The sequence below is a fragment of the Bos mutus genome, chromosome 16 (assembly GCF_027580195.1).
Source record: "Bos mutus isolate GX-2022 chromosome 16, NWIPB_WYAK_1.1, whole genome shotgun sequence".
NCBI classification, from domain to species: Eukaryota; Metazoa; Chordata; class Mammalia; order Artiodactyla; family Bovidae; genus Bos; species Bos mutus.
The window spans coordinates 14,396,991-14,415,600 of record NC_091632.1 but is presented as its reverse complement, the minus strand read 5'-3'; the positions used below and the strand labels follow the sequence as shown (position 1 = coordinate 14,415,600).

Genomic DNA, 18,610 nt, shown 5'->3' with positions numbered 1-18,610 from the left:
GGAAAATCCCATGGACAGAGGAGCCTGGTAGGCTGCAGTCCATGGGGTCGGTAAGAGTCGGACATGACTGAGCGACTTCACTTTCACTTTTCACTTTCATGCTTTGGAGAAGGAAATGGCAACCCACTCCAGTGTTCTTGCCTGGAGAATCCCAGGGATGGGGGAGCTTGGTGGGCTGCCGTCACTGGGGTTGCACAGAGTCGGACACGACTGAAGCGACCTAGCAGCAGCAGTGGTTTTAAGTGGGATAGAGGTGGGAGTAGGATGTTTGGACATGTGTAGGGTCTTTCGGTTGTAACGGAGGATGCTGACCAGCTGTGCTGAAAGTTTGCAGTCCTGTGACCGCAGATAGAGTTGCTTCTTCCGAGATACATATCTTCCCTTTGGAAATTGTCTAGGTTTGAGGTAAAACAAACCTGTCTAGATTTAAGGTAACCCACTCCAGTACTCTTGCCTGGCAAATCCCATGGACGGAGGAGCCTAGTAGGCTGCAGTCCATGGGGTCGCTAGGAGTCGGACACGACTGAGCGACTTCACTTTCACTTTTCACTTTCAAGCATTGGAGAAGGAAATGGCAACCCACTCCAGTGTTCTTGCCTGCAGAATCCCAGGGATGGGGGAGCCTGGTGGGCTGCCGTCTATGGGGTCACACAGAGTCAGACACGACTGAAATGACTTAGTAGTAGTAGTAGTTAGAGTTAATTATCAGTTATCTTTGACTTTCCTGCTCTTTCTCTTTCCAGTCTTGCCAGTGTGATTCAGATTATATTGGTATTTGAAATTACAAACTATTTTAAAATTTTGTTTTAAGCAGGTGGCTAAAGTAGAAGTGAGAGGTCTAGTTAGGAGGTCACTTTAGAGTCCATGACAGAGGTGTCGGTGGCTCAGCCTAGAGTAGAGGTAGTAAGAAGGAGCAACATGGAGGTTGCAGGATGTGTCTTGGAGGTAGAGCTCAAAGGACTTAGATTAAATGTGGAGAACTGAGGAAAGGAAGGAATCAAAGGTGGCCTTAGGTTTTGTCTTGAGTTGGTTGGGTGAATGATGATGTCCTTTGTTGAGATGGAGAAGACTAGGGTGAAGAACTGGTTCTGTATTGAGCATATTAAATTTAAGATGACAGCATCCGGGCCCAAAAGCAATGTTGATTCTCCTTTCTTAGGTATTCTTTGCCTCTTTAGTCTGGGTTATTGTTCAACTGTCATGAAAAAAGCACTTGATTCTTGGCTTCTGTTCCACTCCTTACTGTTGTTGTCCACCACCCTTATTTGTTGTTGAGGATAAGGAAGGTTAGTGGACCTAACCACTAACTTGGCACGCCTGCCCCATTTCCTGGTATGATCATGGGCAACGTCAGGGGCTGTGTGGACAGCATACCCGTTTGTTCCTCTCCTCAAGGTTCCTCGACGCCGTAAGACACCTGCAGTGACAACATGATACAGTGGTTTTGAATCCCAGTTCCTGTACTTCCTAACTGTGTAACTTTAAATATATTGCTTAACCTTTTGTATCTCATTTTCTTCAATTATAAATTGTGGATAATAGTGTCTATACCTTTGGGATTTTTGTGAAGGTTACATAAGAAAATAATGTGAATTATTTTCTATTACTAATTATTAATGCCTGACACATGGTAAACGTTCTATAAATGATATTAATATTATTAGTATTTAATTGTATATCTATTTAATAATATATGCTACTATTATTCTTTTAGTTAAGCAGTCCTTCCAAAAGCTATACCTTGAGCCTTGCCACCTCAAGTTTAACCTCTTAAAGTCCCCAAAAGGGGTGCTGACCAGAGCTTCCCAGTATGTTCAGTATTCTTAAAAACATTGGTGCATAAATTCTAGTGATTCTTACTTATAGGCATACATTGGATTCTCCTGGGGGCTTTCTCAGAATGTCTGGACCCCATTTGTGGAGGTTTGAATAGGATGGGTAAAGGTGAACAGAGCGGGAGGCACCGAGTATCTCCATAATAATAGCCCTCCCTCGGTTTTCTTTTAGTGAATCACTCCCTTACTTGCTTCCTCCCCTCCTGTCTCCTCGCTATTATTCAGTACCGTAAGCTGCTTTCTCATATACACCCGTAATGTCCTCTCTCCTTTTTCATCTTCCTCTGCTAACCCCAGACTTTGGATGAGTCCAGTCCAGTCTGCCGGCAATCTGGGCTACTGAAAGCTGCAGTTCCGGAGTTTCACGAGATTCTTTCATGTTTTTTTTTTTTCTCTAATCTTTTCTATTCATATTAGAATACCTGACCTTACATGAGTGACATAGTAGTTGTATGACTCAGTTAATAGTGATTTCAAAGGGAACGTCAACTGTCGTGTAATCTAATTACCCAGGATGTCTGTGATTCTATCAATTATATCTCATTCATTTCACAATAAGTTTGAATAGCATAATGATATCATTATATTTCTTAAGTGAAAATACTTAGGCACAGAATCATAAAATAGTTTGTTCCATCAGCTTTCCGATATTTTTTTTTTATTTTTGAAAAGCAAGCTATGGCTATGATTGTGTTATTATGATTGCATGTAAAAAGCAACCTTTCTTCTCCACATTGATTCTGTTTTGTGGATCAGTATAACAGCTTTAGCAGCAATGTTTTTAAGGAATTTGTGATGGTTTAATTGTTGTTTTTATTTTCTTTTTGAGATGTGCACTATCCTGATCAATTCTAGTCTATGACTTTTGGTGAGATTTATTAATATATGTGTATGTGTGTGTGTTGGAGAAGGCAATGGTACCCCACTCCAGTACTCTTGCCTGGGAAATCCCAGGGACGGAGGAGCCTGGTAGGAGGCCGTCTATGGGGTCGCACAGAGATGGACACGACTGAAGCAACTTAGCAGCAGCAGCAGCATGTGTGTGTGTAGCAGGTGATAATCTTTGGCTTTGGTTTTTAATAAGAATTTTTAAAAAATCAGTTATAACTAGGAAACTTTTCTTCCAGTTTTTACCCAGTTGTCTTTCATTCCCTTTGGAAATAGTGGACCTGACCCAGTTCTTTTTTGAGAATTCATTTCACAGAACAGTATGTTAAAATATTTTTGTTATTCTAATCAAGTACAATGTAAGAACTGGCTGTCATCCATAGTTTCTGTTCTTTAACATGAGAATAATTCTGTTCCTTGGTTAAGATACTCCTCCATTATTATACTTAACTGGTTTGGATAGCAGGCTATGATTTGAGGAACACAGCTATTTCATACATAAAATAAATGATGTTTCTCTGCAAGCATTTTTTAATCTTGATTTTGTCTAACTTGAAGTACATAATGATATGGTAAACGTACTGGTAAAAGAAGAATCCCATAGATACTAGAAGTGAAATTTATTGTTGAATAAAATTCAGCTTATTATAAAATATAGCATGACTTTATTGCTACATCAGGATAATTTTTAAAAAATTGATCCAGCTACCTTCCCTTGTTTGATTTAGTATTCATGTAAGTCTTAGTATAATAAATTGACATTTAGTTTTAAAAGTAATTTTAGCTAAGTTGTGGCAGAGAAAGAAAATATATATTGGGTTAACTCTTAATGATTATACCCTTAACCTATTTGTAGGAACAAACATTGAGGACCATTTATAATATATAATATTAGGTTTCTATATAATCTTCTGGGTGTTTAAAGTACAGTGTTGTTGTTCTTTTCTTATAGTTGGTTAGAAAAAAACTATTATTTGAAGGGAATAGAATGGAAAAGCAAAATGAGGAAAGTTGAGGAGGGTGGGATATATTAGTTTTAGAGGGCTTCCATAACCAAATGCCACAAACTGGGGGACAAAACAACAGGAATTTATTATCTCATAGTTCAGGGTTAGAAGTCTGAAACTAAAGTGTTGGCAGGGATGTCCTGTCTGACGGCTCCAGTGGGAAGGATCCTTCCTTGCCTCTTGCTCACTTTTGATGGTTGTCTGCAGTCCTTGGCTTATGGACGCATCACTCCAGTTTCTGTCTCCGTCGTCACATGACATTCTCCTTGTGTATCTCTGTCCAAATTTCCCTCATTTTATAAGGACACCAGTCATATTGGATATAGGTTTAGAGCCCACCCTAATCAACTCTAACCTCATCTTAACTTGATTACATCTACAAAGCCCCTGTTTCCAAATAAAGTCACATTCATAGATTTTGGATTGATGTAAATTTGAAGGGACACTATTTAAGCCAAAACAAAGAGTTCTAAATTCAATTTATATTTTGAGATTTGAAACCAACACACTGGATTTATCTATTTTATATCTAACAAATGGTAAGATGCATTTTATGTAGAAAGCTTATTTTTATTTGCAGTTATATTTACACGTAGGCTTTCCTGTGTCACAGGCCTAAGTATCTAGTATTTTCCATTCATGTAGCAGAAATTGCTTAAAAGGAATATTTGGCTATAAAACATCAATGTGGAGCCAGAAGGCTTTCCACATTACCTCTTAACAGCCCAATATTTGTAGAATTGAGTTAGAGTTTTCTTGTGTTTTAACTGCTGTTAGAATAATACTTTTGCTTTTATTCATTTTATATCCACAGTGCCTGATGCTGCTTTATTGAGTGAAGAATGAGTTAATAAAAGGGTAGGGTGTGCATGTGTGTGTCCATTGAAGGGTTGTTGACAGAGGCGTAACATGGGAAGTTCTCACTTAGTAAATATATTCTGTCTTTTTTGAAAACCCAGCTGGTGGCATCCTTCACACAGTGTTCTGCACTTGGCCTTTATTACTTACAGTCATTTCATCAGTTCAGTTCAGTTGTTCAGTCATGTCTGACTCTGCGACCCCATGGACTGCAGCACACCAGGGTTCCCTGTCGATCACCAACTCCTGGAGTTTACTCAAGCTCATATCCATCAAGTTGGTGATGCCATCCAAACATCTCATCCTCTGTTCCCCGTCTCCTCCTGCCTTCAATCTTTCCCAGCATCAGGGTCTTTTCTAATGAGTTAGTTCTTTGCATCAGGTGCCCAGAGTATTGGAGCTTCAGCCAGTATCATTTCATAGTAGTGTATAGATGCTATGATTGCATAATATTCTATTGCATGGATATATTATAATTTATTTAACTAGCAAGCTCCCCAATTTTCCCCATCAACCACCATTTTAGAAACTTCTATGAATTTGAGCTACTCTGTCTTTTTAGTTGCTTTCATCTTTGCTCTTTGAAATGATGCTGCAATAAAGAGCTTTGCATATGTGTCACTTTACACATAAGTATATTTGTAAGATGAATTCCTAGAAGTGGAATGCCTGGCTAAAAAGATTTTTACATTTCTTAGTTCTCATATAGATTGCCAGATTGACTTCCAAAACTCTTGTACCAATTTATACTCCCGCCCCCTACACATACAATGTATGATATATCAGCTGTTCAGATAAGTTTAAGTAAAGTTAGCTTGTCAGCTAAACTTCACGGGCAGCTTGAGGAAGGAAAGGCCACTCTGAAGGAAAGTTGTTGCCACTGGACTGTCCCCAGTGTTCTACCTCTATTCCTTAAGGATTACTGGACATCTGTAATGTGGTTTCCATTCTGCATTCATTTAAAAAGCTTAAAGTAAAAGGTTTCAGTACTCAGTGTAAGCTACTTGTGTTTTAGTAATAATTTCTGAGAGAATGATTATGCAAGTAGATACCACAGCTGATTGAAGGCAAAAGAAGAAGAGGGTGGCAGAGGTTGAGGTGGTTAGATAGCATCACTGGACACGAATATGAGCAAACCCTAGGAGATAGTGAAGGACAGGAGAGCCTGGTGTGCTGCAGTTCATGAGGTCGCTAAGAGTTGGACAAGACTTAACAACTGAGCAACATAACAACCACAACTGAAGATATGTTCATCCTGGCTGAAATTCCCTTAATACAGATTTTTAAAATGAAGGCATAGATGCTTTGCTTAGATTTTAATAGAAAAAAATAGCAGAACTCTTTTCTCAAATGATGTCTTAAGAGGAGCTCCACTGTACTGGGGTGACAGTGAAGTGTGGCTGCGGAGGACGGGGGCTGGCAGAGGTAAAGCAAGTGAGCTCCAGGCCCCCATCCCTGTTTCCTCCAGAACTATTGCGCACAGGGAGCCCCGCTTCTTTCCTTATAGCGATGACAGAGTTGAGTGAATACTAGTGTATATTCAGCCTCCGGTAATTTAGGTCAGACATTTGAAGAACCAAGGAGCTTCTCCATAGAATCCTGATGTTTGAAACTGATGTTTAATTTTCTCTTGTGTGTGTGTAGTAAGTGTGCTATAAAATGAGGCATACCTACTTGGAGATATCACTGTTTTCCTTAGAGTGTACATATAGGTTTTGGTGCAATGATTTTTCATCTGGAGATTTTAAATAAATGTAACATCTTTAATTAGTTTTCTTATAAAATGAAAATGCTTACACAGTTTATAATATTTGCATATTTTATTCTAAAGTAGAATTTAAGGATATTTGGGGACTGCCTCCCAATGAAGATCAGTACTTACAGTTTTGAATTCATTTCCCCAGACTTTTTCAATGTGTTAAATTACATGTAAATTTTATTCCTTCTTTGCAAAAATGGAATCATATTATATATACTGTTTTGTGATTTGTTTTGTTTACTTGATAAGAAGACCTTTGAGGTTAGTGTATAGAGATATCTTCCATTCTTTTAATGGATTTATACTCTTTCATTGTATGAAAATTACCCATTCCCCTGTTGGTGAACTATCCTTTATGCATATTTTTGCGCATTTGGACAAATGTTTCTGTAGGATAAACTCTTAAATAGAATTTCTAAATCAAAGGTATGGCTGTTTTACCATGGATATTTTGGGTGTCTCTAAAATATGAATATCCTCATTTTTATAGGAAATATACTTAGGAAATAAACTTTCAGAAGTTTTAATGTGCACCCACTCCAGTGTTCTTGCCTGGAGAATCCCAGGGACGGGGAGTCTGGTGGGCTGCCGTCTATGGGGTCACACACAGTCAGACATGACTGAAGTGACGCAGCAGCAGCAGTGTTTCTAACATAAGATTTCTGGAAATAGATAAATTTTTAAAATGACAGCTTTGAAACTTTTTGTCTTTACAGTGATGGAGTGGGGGGAAGATATTAAAACAATTTCAGAAGATGAAGCAGTCATGTTGGTGAACCATCAGGCAACAGGAGACGTTTGCACTCTGATGATGTGCCTCCAGGACAAGGGACTGGTAAGCCATCCTGAAGGCGGAGACAGACTATGGGGAGAGGGGTTGACGAAGGGTCAGCTGAGTGTCTTACTACAGCTGGGAATGTAAAATCTTGAAGAAAAAATATACTGTGTATATAATTCTAAATCACTCTAAGAGGCATTTATAGACTTAAAGAAAACCAACTGGGATAATGTGGATTATACCTCCATGAAGCTTTTTTTTTTTTTTTTAAAGAACTGAAATGAAAGCAAAGTTAATATGGTTCAACTTGGGGCTATCTTGAGGTGAGTGGTGGATTTCCAGTTTGAGAAATACAACCACAAAAAACAGTTTGCTTAAGACAGAAGAATAAAATTGGATGGGGAATTAGGTGATCTTGGGGATTTTTAGCCAGAAGAAAGTAAAGTAGATATTGTTTTGAATTTCACTTAGAAATCAAATTGAAAGGAAAGATACTACATCTATTTTATTCCGTGTTCTAGGGCTGTGTTTGAACTGTTGATTTCACATTGCTTATATTGATAACTAAAATATATCTATAAAATGGGAGGATGTTAAAGTCAATCCTTAACATTAAAAGAATTAACACCTTAGGAGAAGGTAAAGAGGTTATGTTCATAGAAAAGTAAATAAATAGAAAGTATATAGAATTAATGGAGTTAATATTTGGCCTAATAATGAAGAAACCAATAGGTATTTTATCAATGTTTCATGTTCATGGTCACTAACTATAAATATAGAAGAACATCATCCTATAAGATGTCCTTTTAAAGGAACTGATAAGCTAGTGATAGGTGAAGAGAGGGAATAGCAAACAATACTTAATTACAAAGTGAGAAGCATTTGGTGGAAGGTGAGCTCACCATGTACTTGGTGGATATAGAAAAATTTGTGGAGAGGAGAAGACATAAACTTGACCTGAAAGGATTGAGTAGAACTTAAGCAGAGTAGTGAAGCAAGGGCCTCTTCTGTAATGAAATAATCATGGCCAAAACCCAAGGCAAGAATACACCTGGTGTGTTTAGGTCCTCACAGTTTGATTCAGCAGGTCAAGGGTCAGAAAATGAGGTGAGAGTAAATGGAAAAGGTTTGCTTATTATGAAATCTGTTTTTGTTGTTTATCTGAGAAGCAAAGGCATTATTTTGCTAGAATGTAGAATAAATTCAATAATTTCTTATATTCAGAATTGTTAAATAATATCACTGTATATATATATTTGCATTTATAATAATATGTCACCTGTCCTCTAAATTATTGATGTTAAAATTTTGTAAAAACTAGTTTATTTTTGGACTTCTCTGGTGGTCCAGTGGTTAAGACTCTGCTTCCACTGCAAGGGGCATAGGTTCGACCCCTGATTGGCAAACTAAGATCCCACATGCTGTGAAGTGTGGGGCCCCCAAAAAAAAAAAAAAACCTATTTGGCTTTATATCAAGGAGAACATTTTTATTCTTACTGATAAGATACTTGTAGTGATTTTTCTGAGGGCCTATGATGTCTTCCATTGGTTTTTGAGTCTCAAAAAGTGCTTAAAATGATAAGTATAAATATCCTAACTTTGTTACTCTTAACTTCAGTTTGGCAGAAATGATGACTGCATTAGTCAGAATATAGGTAATCTGAGATTCATCAATATTGCAGACAAAAGAAATTTTGATTTATTTGTTTGCTTTTGTAAAAAGATTTCAGTTAGTTGGTCTTCTGCTCATTTTTCTGTCCAGAGTTATTCCCATTTTCAGATTAGTTATACTAAGTATTTGTTACCATCTGATATTACTAAATAATGTGAAATTTCAAAGAATTTTTATCTTGTTTCATAAAGGAGTAGTTGAGAAATAAAAGGTAGAACATTATGATTTCTACCTCCTGCCTAGTAAATGTGGAGCAATATTAATTTATACTTATAAATAGAAATGTTTACTTGATTAATTGCATACTCCATGGGCACTTTCAAAGAAAGAAAACTATTGTCAGTTTAAAACTGGCCCACTAGGGCTTCCCTGGTGGCTCAGATGGTAAAGAATCTGCCTGCGATGCAGGAGACCTGTGTTCGATACCTGGGTCGGGAAGATCTCCTGGAGAAGGAAATGGCAACTCACTCCAGTATTCTTGCCTGGAGAATCCCATAGACAGAGGAACCCATTGGGTTGCAAAGAGTCAGACATGACTGAGCAAGTAACACTTAAAAATATTAGTTTAATGGTGATATAAGTGTAACATAGCTTTTTGAATTCAGGAATTCCTGTGGTGCTCGTCATTATTCCTTTGTGGAGCAAGGGCACTGCTTGCATTTTGGTAGGACAGCACTGTTGTTCTCATCTGTCCTGCTGGAGTTGTTTTCCTTACCTGGCTGCAACCTGCTGCATGCTAGTAGAACTCCCTAGCTATTGTGACCGCCAAAATTGTCCTTGCAGATTTCTAAATGGAGAATCATTGACTTTACTAACATTTCAGAATGATATAAAGAATGGAGCCATTTATGTAAGCCTCTCCAGATGTTTGAATATGTAGAAAATCCATGCTTATGGGTAAAGGATAATTAATGTAAAAGATAAAGCACAAGTTGGAATCAAGATTGCTGGGAGAAATATCAATAACCTCAGATATGCAGATGACACCACCGTTATGGCAGAAAGTGAAGAGGAACTAAAAAGCCTCTTGATGAAAGTGAAAGAGAAGAGTGAAAAAGTTGGCTTAAAGCTCAACATTCAGAAAACTAAGATGATGGCATCTGGTTCTATCACTTCATGGAGAATAGATGTGGAAACAGTGTCAGACTTTATTTTGGGGGGCTCCAAAATCACTGCAGATGGTGACTGCAGCATGAAATAAAAAGACGCTTACTCCTTGGGAGAAAAGTTATGACCAACCTAGACAGCATATTAAAAAACAGAGACGTTACTTTGCCAACAAAGGTCCATCTGGTCAAGACTATGGTTTTTCCAGTGATCATGTATGGATGTGAGAGTTAGACTATAAAGAAAGCTGAGCACTGAAGAATTGATGCTTTTGAACTGTGGTGTTGGAGAAGACTCTTGAGAGTCCCTTGGACTGCAAGGAGGTCCAACCAGTCCATTCTAAAGGAAATCAGTCCTGAGTGTTCATTGGAAGGACTGATGTTGAAGCTGAAACTCCCAATACTTTGGCCACCTGATATGAATAGCTGACTCATTTGAAAAGACTCTGATGCCGGGGAAGATTGAGGGCAGGAGGAGAAGGGGACAACAGAGGATGAGATGGTTGGATGGCATCACCGACTCAATGGACATGAATTTGAGTAAACTCTGGGAGTTGGTGGACAGGGAGGCCTGGCATGCTGCAGTCCATGGGGTCGCAAAGAGTTGGACACGACTGAGCGACTGAACTGAACTGGATTTTGTCCCCTGGAAATACCTAGCAGTGCTCTGACAGACAACCTGTGAAATGTCGCCGGAGTTGACTCAGGCGGGTTGTGTTTACTGACTTCCTTTTTTCAGGAATGTGAGTCAAAGGATTAGTTATATTTTCTAAACATTCTAGTACCTTTTTAAGAAATGTCTCTAAAGTGAGGGGTCTTGCCCTTTCACGGCAGTTGATGATAAAACTAAGAATTTTCATTTCTACTAATAGAACTCTATTGGACATGTAATATATATTTATTGACTTGTAATATTTCTGCTAAAATAAGTCAGGACAGAATTATCCATACAAATCTTAGAAGATAGCTTGACTGTCTTATTGAATTTGTTTTAGGTTACTTTCTAACTGAGGAAATAAATCCACTATAAATGTAAGATTAAACATAAAAGCTACTTTAGTGTTGGTATATTAAACCCAGAGATCAGTAATTTGCAGCCACACTTAATACCGTGTATAAAGCTCAAAGATTTTACAGGTTGAATCCACCTGCTTTTTGTTTTGTTTCTTGGGAAACTTTTCAGCAAATTCCATTTAGTTCAGATCTCAATTTATTTACAGAAAGTACTTATCATTACAAAGCAAAACAAATTATTTTAATCTGTATTAATTGATTTGAAAATTAGTCTTTCACTGGGCATGTATCTATTTTTTTTAAGTTGTTTTATATAGTAAAACTGGTGGAATAGGAATCATGCAACTGAATTATTTAGTAATGCTGAAAAATTAAGGCAGAAGCTCCAGTATTATATTATTTGTGGGGTTTTATAATGTTTTTGTAAAAGCAGCACATGGGTGTCAATGCTTCATTTTTTCCTTATATGTGCATACAGTTTTGTGCTTAGAGATGGAATTTATGTTTCTTATTCCTGTAGGAACCGAAGTAGAGCTCTGTTGCATTCTTGATTGAGGCTGTAGTTTTCACTTTATTTATTTAAGGCTTATAACAAGGGATGCTATTATCTCAGCAGGGGAGAACAATTAAGCCATTCATTAACTAGATCCTGTTTACATTTACTTTTAATTTTGAAATTTTGCTTGGAATAAAGTCTTCTGCTCCTGATAGAGTATTAACTCTTATCAACAATGGATAATATTTTGGGTTTAAGAAACTGTATTTTTATGCTGGTAAAGAGTATGGCTTTGTATAAACTAACAAATACACTTAATAGTAGAATGTGTAAATCACTCTCCTGAATTAATTTTTAAAAATTTACAGTGTATTTTTTGAGTAAATGAATGGTTTAATGTTCTTTTGTTGAACATTTTTATATTTTTGTATTTATATCTTTATGTTTTTCGACTTTTAGTGTTTTAACCATTAAGGTAAAGTCACATTTTATAAAGCTTTAAAAAAGATGTTAACGAAGATATTAAGGCTTTTATAAAGCCTTAATAAAAATGTTAATCGTTCAGTTGTGTCTGACTTTGCCGCCCCATGGACTGTAGTCCACCGGGCCTCTCTGTCCGTGGGGTTCTCCAGGCAAGGACAGTGGAGTGGGTTTCCATTTCCTCCTCCAGGGGACCTTCCTAACCCAGGGGTCAAACCAGCGTCTCCCCTGTGGGCAGATTCTTTACCATCTGAGCTATTAGGGAAGCCCTTACAAAGCCTTAGTGCTTATTAATTAAACTCATAGCCCTCATTTGATAATTTAGGCATATTGTATTGTTTCAGAATAACTTTATAAGTTATGTAAGAATTACCAGTCATGTTTATACAGAACAAATTGGAAATCATTAAGTTCAAATTTAAGTTAATTCAGTTTTATCTGTTACTAGTGATGTATATACCTGTGATTTAAGAATCCAAGACTTGGAATCAAGACCTGTAATTTTTCATGTAGCACTTTATTTGTAGAAATAGCATTAGATTTTAAATATTTAGGTTAATGAAAAGTATGGTTGGATGATTATGCTTAAAATTTAGATACTGGCTAGTCTATACTCAGTATTTTTTCTATCCAATATTTAATTATTTTTTGTTTTTAAATATTTTAGGTTGTTGCTCAGATGATGTGGTTGATGGATCATATTTTTAAATACACAAACTTTGGAATTGTTTCTCTAGTTCATGGAGACTTCTTTATAAGACAGGTAACCAATGAGCATTTTTTTCCATAGTGAGAGTTGATCAGTCTGATTCTTTAGTGTAAAAAGAGACATCACAAAACTAATTGTAATAGATAGAGCCTCTTCTAGTTATCTCAGGGAGCTGGGAATCTGTTCCCTAAAACAGAGTTTGTATTATTTCAGTCTGAATTTGAGTATGCATAAGTATTAAAAATACAAATATTTTCATCTCTACCCTCCTCCTCTCTTTCTAAACAGTTTTCAAGCACCTGCCACATTCTCAGCTCTTCTGAGATCACTGTTAATTTTATTTACGAGTCACTGTTACATGATACAGAAGATACCTAAATTAGCAATTGTGAGATTGTAAAGTAAGATTACCAGTAGGGAGAATATTAAGTAATTAAATAAATAAGAGAAAATATTTTGTGAATTCATAATATGAAAACTGAGTACATCAGATTTCTGTAAATCCAGAAAAACCTTAGAGGAGAAGATAATACATGGCATAAATTTAAAGAATGAGTATGAGTTTGATGGAAGAAGATGGACTGGGAATGGATCCCAAGCATTAGGAATAGTTTAGTTGGAAAAAAAAAACTCACTTATCAAAATAGTGTTTCCCTGATATGCTACTTAGAGTCGCATGCTTTGTTTTCTCAAAAATGGATAACTGAAATATGATATCAAGAGTTTTTATGTATGGTAATGCCACACTAATCTACTGTTTATATATTTAGCAACTTCACCTTGGATGGTGCAGTACCTTGTACATGTTAATTTATTTAATGAATTGCTGGTGAATCTAATTAAACCTCTTCTGAGAACTGTAAATTCAGAAATAAGCTGAAATAATGTAGAAAAACTTCTGAGCTGTATGAAAATACATATCCCAAAACACATAAACTTTGCTCCAGACAGTTATATGTACAAAACATTTTTTTTCATTCTGTATAATTGCTTTGTTCCTTCTGGGAAGGCCCTTGGTTTTTCTGAGCAGAGAGATGGGAAAAAAGAGCAGGCTTGGAACCTCAGGAAGAACTGGGAATGGGGATTGGCCACAATAAGACTGAAACAAAATAAGCAGATCAACTTATAAGTAATCAGAACAAGTTAATGAAGAAACTAATCTAACATCTTAGTATCACTGGAGGGAAAGACAGCGGAACTGACAATTGAAGCAGTCTGGGTGGAGTCCAGAGGAGAAGCTGGATGAACCGCTCAGAAGTCTGAGGAAATTATTGAATTTATAGTGTTGTAACAGTTGACCTTGTTATCATGATGATCCTTAGGCCTCAACAAGAGGCTAAATTAGACTGAATTATCAGTGAACTTTGAGGAATTGGAAGTAGAAAATAATGTACTCCAAAACATTTCCTGTTTTATTACAGTGTTGTTTTACATACTTAAGACTATATTTCAGATTATTGGAGAGACTTACAAATTCACTTATAAAGAGCAAAAATATTTTCCCTGTTATATAGTAATTAAAATCTATAACTTGAGGGTAATAGAGAGAAAAAAATATTACTATTAAAGAAAATCTGTTGGGGCTTTGCTACTAGACATTTTTAATAAAATATTTCCAAGGATATTAAAAATATTTTATATGTAGTGTTGGGAACTTAATAAATAAAGTTTAATCATAATCAGTTCCATAAATCAGCTAAGAAAATTGTTACTTGTTTTGCGCTTGGAATAATTTAAAGACTGAAAGCATACGAATTATTTGGGGGGAGCTTCTGTAATTTTGTTGGCTGGAAAATTACTAGCAAATTGATCATACTGAAAGGGAGAGCCTTTCTAATATTTAGTCATGAGTTTGGGGCTTTCCTGAAAATGCTTCTGAATTCTTTTTTTCAGTATCCAAGTTATCCTCTTTCCTTACTTTCCCTCAAAACTGAAACCCAGTCCATCAGAGCATCCTGTTAGCATTTAGACTTTTTTCCTGAATGTATATACCTCTCATCTATATCCTGTAGTTGAATCTCATCAAACTCCCCTGTCCAGACTCTACAGCAGTCTCCTAACTTATTTCCTGCAGTCTTTTTGTCACTGGAGCCAGAAGATATTTAATGTAAATAAGATCATGACTCTCCCTTTTTGAAAACTGTTTAATGACATCCCATCCCAAATTACTCTCACCAAACTCAAGGCCTTTCTCCTATGATCTCCACCTCTCTGCATTTCTCAGCCACACTGACCTTGTCATGCTCTCTGAAATGCCAAGGTTACTCCCACCTCAGGGCCCTTTGTCTCTTTTGTCCTCATCACCTCGAGTTCTCTGCCACTCATGTTCACATAGCTTATTCCCTCACAATAGCCTCTCTGCTTAAATTTCACCTCCCTGGAGTTGCTTCCCCTGACCCTGTTGCACTTCTCTAGCCTCTTACTCTTCTTCCTAACACTTATCACCAGTTGCATGCATCCTCCACGAGGGTGTCTTACTTCTCTAAGACGTGCCTGGCAAGTAAGTAGTAGATACTCAGTAAATACTCACTAATGAAGAGTGAATAAACTTTCAGGGGCAATTAGAGCACTTTGTTTCTTCAGAAAGAAGAGTTTATTTATGTAAGTGGTAATAACTTCCTTTTGCCACTGTGGTCAAAAGGGGAAGTAAGCAGTGCAGGGGGAAGTCACTGTTCTAGCCTGTGTTTGGAATTTACTCTGGAAGCAGTCATTTCTAGCATTTATGGTCTTTAAATTTCAAACATGCCTATACTTATTATACATGTGTCTACCCTCTAGGGAAAATCTCATCGTGACCAACAGCTTCTTCTTCTTAAGAAGCACCTAGAAAATAATTACAGGAGCAGAGATCGAAAATGGATTGTTCTGTTTCCAGAAGGGGGCTTCCTCAGGAAGAGGCGAGAAACCAGTCAGTCATTTGCCAAGAAAAATAACTTGCCATTTCTTACACATGTCACTTTGCCAAGAGTTGGGGCAACAAAAATTATTTTGCGTGCACTTGTAGCACGACAGGAAAATGGAAGTCCAGCAGGAGGAGACGCTAAGGAATTAGGTACGATGGTTTTTAGCATTTTTTTCTTTTCTTGAAATTAGAGGCTTTTCTGGAGTTCTTTTTTATATTTACAATTTTGTTGAATAGAAATAATACTGAGGAAGAAGATGAAAATATAATTTAAAATATTTATTTGTTTGGCTATGTTGGATTTTAGTTGTAGCTCAGGACTCACATGTGGGATCTTAGTTCCTCAACCTGGAATTGACCCCTCATCCCCTGCATTGGAAGGCACATCCTAAACCACTGGACTGCCAGGGAAGTCCTGAAAATATAACTTTTTAATGTTTCTATTTACAAAGTAGTCCATGCTTACAGTAATCTATTCAAATAGTATAGGAATGTATAAGGTCAAAGGTGTCTTTCCCTTCCTGTATATCTTTCTCCTGGTCATTCACACTGCTTCAGTTGCCATTCCTGTAAATATCTTTTCAGATTTGTGAAGCATGTAAGTAGTGTAAATTCCTATAAGTGGAATTAGTATATTAAAAGATACAGGAGTAGAAATGAGTAATTTGAAAAACTGTATGCAAATGAAATTGTAATGATACATATATTTTGCATTTATCAAATTTAGAAAGTTTTTTTTTGTTTTTAATACAGAGAATGAGTTTAATACAATTGGGCAGTATTTATTGAAAGTCTTAAAATGTTGATTAGTTACTCCACTGCATATAATACTTATCAAAATGGAATGATCTGAAATACTGGCACAGTAGTTTATCACAGCATTATGTCGAATGGCAGGAAATTGGAAATAGCCAGAAGAGAGAATAGATAAGTAATTATTAAATATCCTTCTAACAGAATACAACACAATCATTATGAATGATGTCTATGGGCTTAGAAAATGCTTCTGCTCTATAATATTAATGGAGTAGGAGGAACATAACAACTCTTGTGTAAACAATATGAGCTTAAATATGTAAATAATAAGGCAGTAGAAAATTTGTGAAAGGAAAGATTCCAGAATATTAGTGATTGCTTCTCTGAGTTGTAACATTATGGATATTTTTTCCCCATTTCTTAATACTTTTCTGAATTAAAAAAAAAATAGCACATATTACTTTTATGGCCAGGAAAAAGTAAACCATCCTCAAAGATGCAGCTCTCTTGCAGATAGTCTGATGAAGTATGCAGATCTGCAGCATCTATTTGTGCCAACAATGTGAAGGCTCTTTTGAACAATTTTCTCTAAGACACTATGAAAGTTTGCTGATAAATTATAAGTCAAAAAGCTGAAAGAAACTGACTAGGCCTGTTTCCTTAGTAGCTATTTCTTTTAATAGTCTTTAGATAAAATAAAAATGGAAATGATGGACCCTCAGAAATGTGTGTTATTTTAGATGACAGTAAGGACCAGATACAAAAATAATGCCATGAGATTGTGCTGAGTTCTTTTATTTGTTTTTTGCAAACAGCTGCCTGGCAGTCAGCTCTCTTGATCTTTCATCATCTATTAAAAAGACAAATTGAAAGAGTCTTTTAATAGAAAAGGAAGGTTTGGAATAGCTTCACGGCTGCAGAGACTGTGGCAATGTCAGCCAAGCCAAAGCTTGAAGACAAAGGTCTTCCAAACAGGATTAATTGCACTAATAAAGGCTGCTGTTTTTAAATAGTTTTACCCAGTCAATATTCTGTAGTGGTCTAGATCCCAAAGGAATGGGTATTTATCATAATCATTACACACAAGGGAAGAAAAATGTTTTGTTTTGTTTTCCTTTTGGAGAGAAACAGTCTCTGTTTATAACCAAAGTGAAATTGTTTATTACTTATCTTACCTTAGTTGAAATTTTTAGGCCTCTCACCTTCTGAGATGACCCACACTCTGTAGAGTGTGTTTCTCCCAGGGCCGCCCTCGCCTTCTGAGACAGATCACATTCTGTCTATGGGATGTGTATCTCTCTAAATAAATCCACTTCTTACCTGTCAAGAAAAAAAAATTTCTTAATTCTAGCAGATTAGGAAAAATCCATAAGAAATTCTATAAAGCTATATACCCCAAAACTAGTTTTACTTATATTTTACCTTTTCTTCTCTATGTTTTGGTATTTGTATCTTATTTTTTTAGTGTTCATATTCACTATTTAGTATTTTATTCTATATAAACACAAACCATGCCTTCATGTTGGTTTTAAACATGTAAGCATAAACGTGTGAAAATAAAGTTGTATCTAATTAACTTTAAAAGGATTAGTATTTTCATTTTTGTGTGATTTAATCAATATTAAATTGAACTCTGGTGATTTTTCCCAACCATTTTATTATAAAAATTTTTAAACATACATAAAAATTAAAAGAACTTTGCAATTTTGCAGTTAGTGAGCAGACCAACTAGATTTTACAGTTAACACTTTACTGTATTTGTTTTATCACATGTCTCTCTATCCTTCTATCTGTCTATTAGTCCATTTTGGTTGTTGTTTTGTTTTTTTTTTTTAATGCAGCTCAAGGTAAGTTGCAGTCATTACTTTAGCCCCAAACATTTCAGCTTGTATGTCATGGGTAGCTTGTTAAAATGTCTTTCTTTACCTACACTATTCCTTCAGCAATATATTATTTAAAAATTAAAATTTTTAAACTTATTTCTTATATGAGTATTTTTCCCCTTTAGAATGTTGTCTAAAATTTTAAAAGAATTTTAGGCCAGTTTTAAATTATTTGACACTTTAAGTAAAATATTATTGATTCCTTCTGTACATTTGGCCTTATGTTTAAAAGTAAGTTTTATTGTTTTAAAGATCCTTTAATTACTTCAAACAAAGGATAGACCTCTACACTTTAAAGTCTACCTATTAGCATTCTCTGTGAGGATTCCCCTCTCAATTCTTGCTCAACTTTGTACCCTGAGCTGGGAACAGAAACGGAGTGCAGAGGACTGCAGTGAGCAGAACTTCCCCGGCCCCTCCCACAACAATGGTTACCACCTGTTGTTCCTGCCAAAGGGTGGACGGTT

General features: G+C 36.2%; 1 protein-coding gene across 3 annotated transcripts in view; it reads left to right on the top strand.

Moving 5' to 3' along the window:
* Positions 1–18,610, top strand: part of LPGAT1 (lysophosphatidylglycerol acyltransferase 1) — an 83,674-nt gene that overhangs the window by 32,786 nt on the left and 32,278 nt on the right. For all 3 annotated transcript variants that reach the window (XM_070384739.1, XM_070384738.1, XM_070384737.1), the window contains 3 exons: positions 7,064–7,182; positions 12,561–12,656; positions 15,381–15,654. In XM_070384739.1, coding sequence (XP_070240840.1) covers positions 7,064–7,182; positions 12,561–12,656; positions 15,381–15,654 — 489 coding nt within the window. The remainder of the gene's footprint in view (positions 1–7,063; positions 7,183–12,560; positions 12,657–15,380; positions 15,655–18,610) is intronic.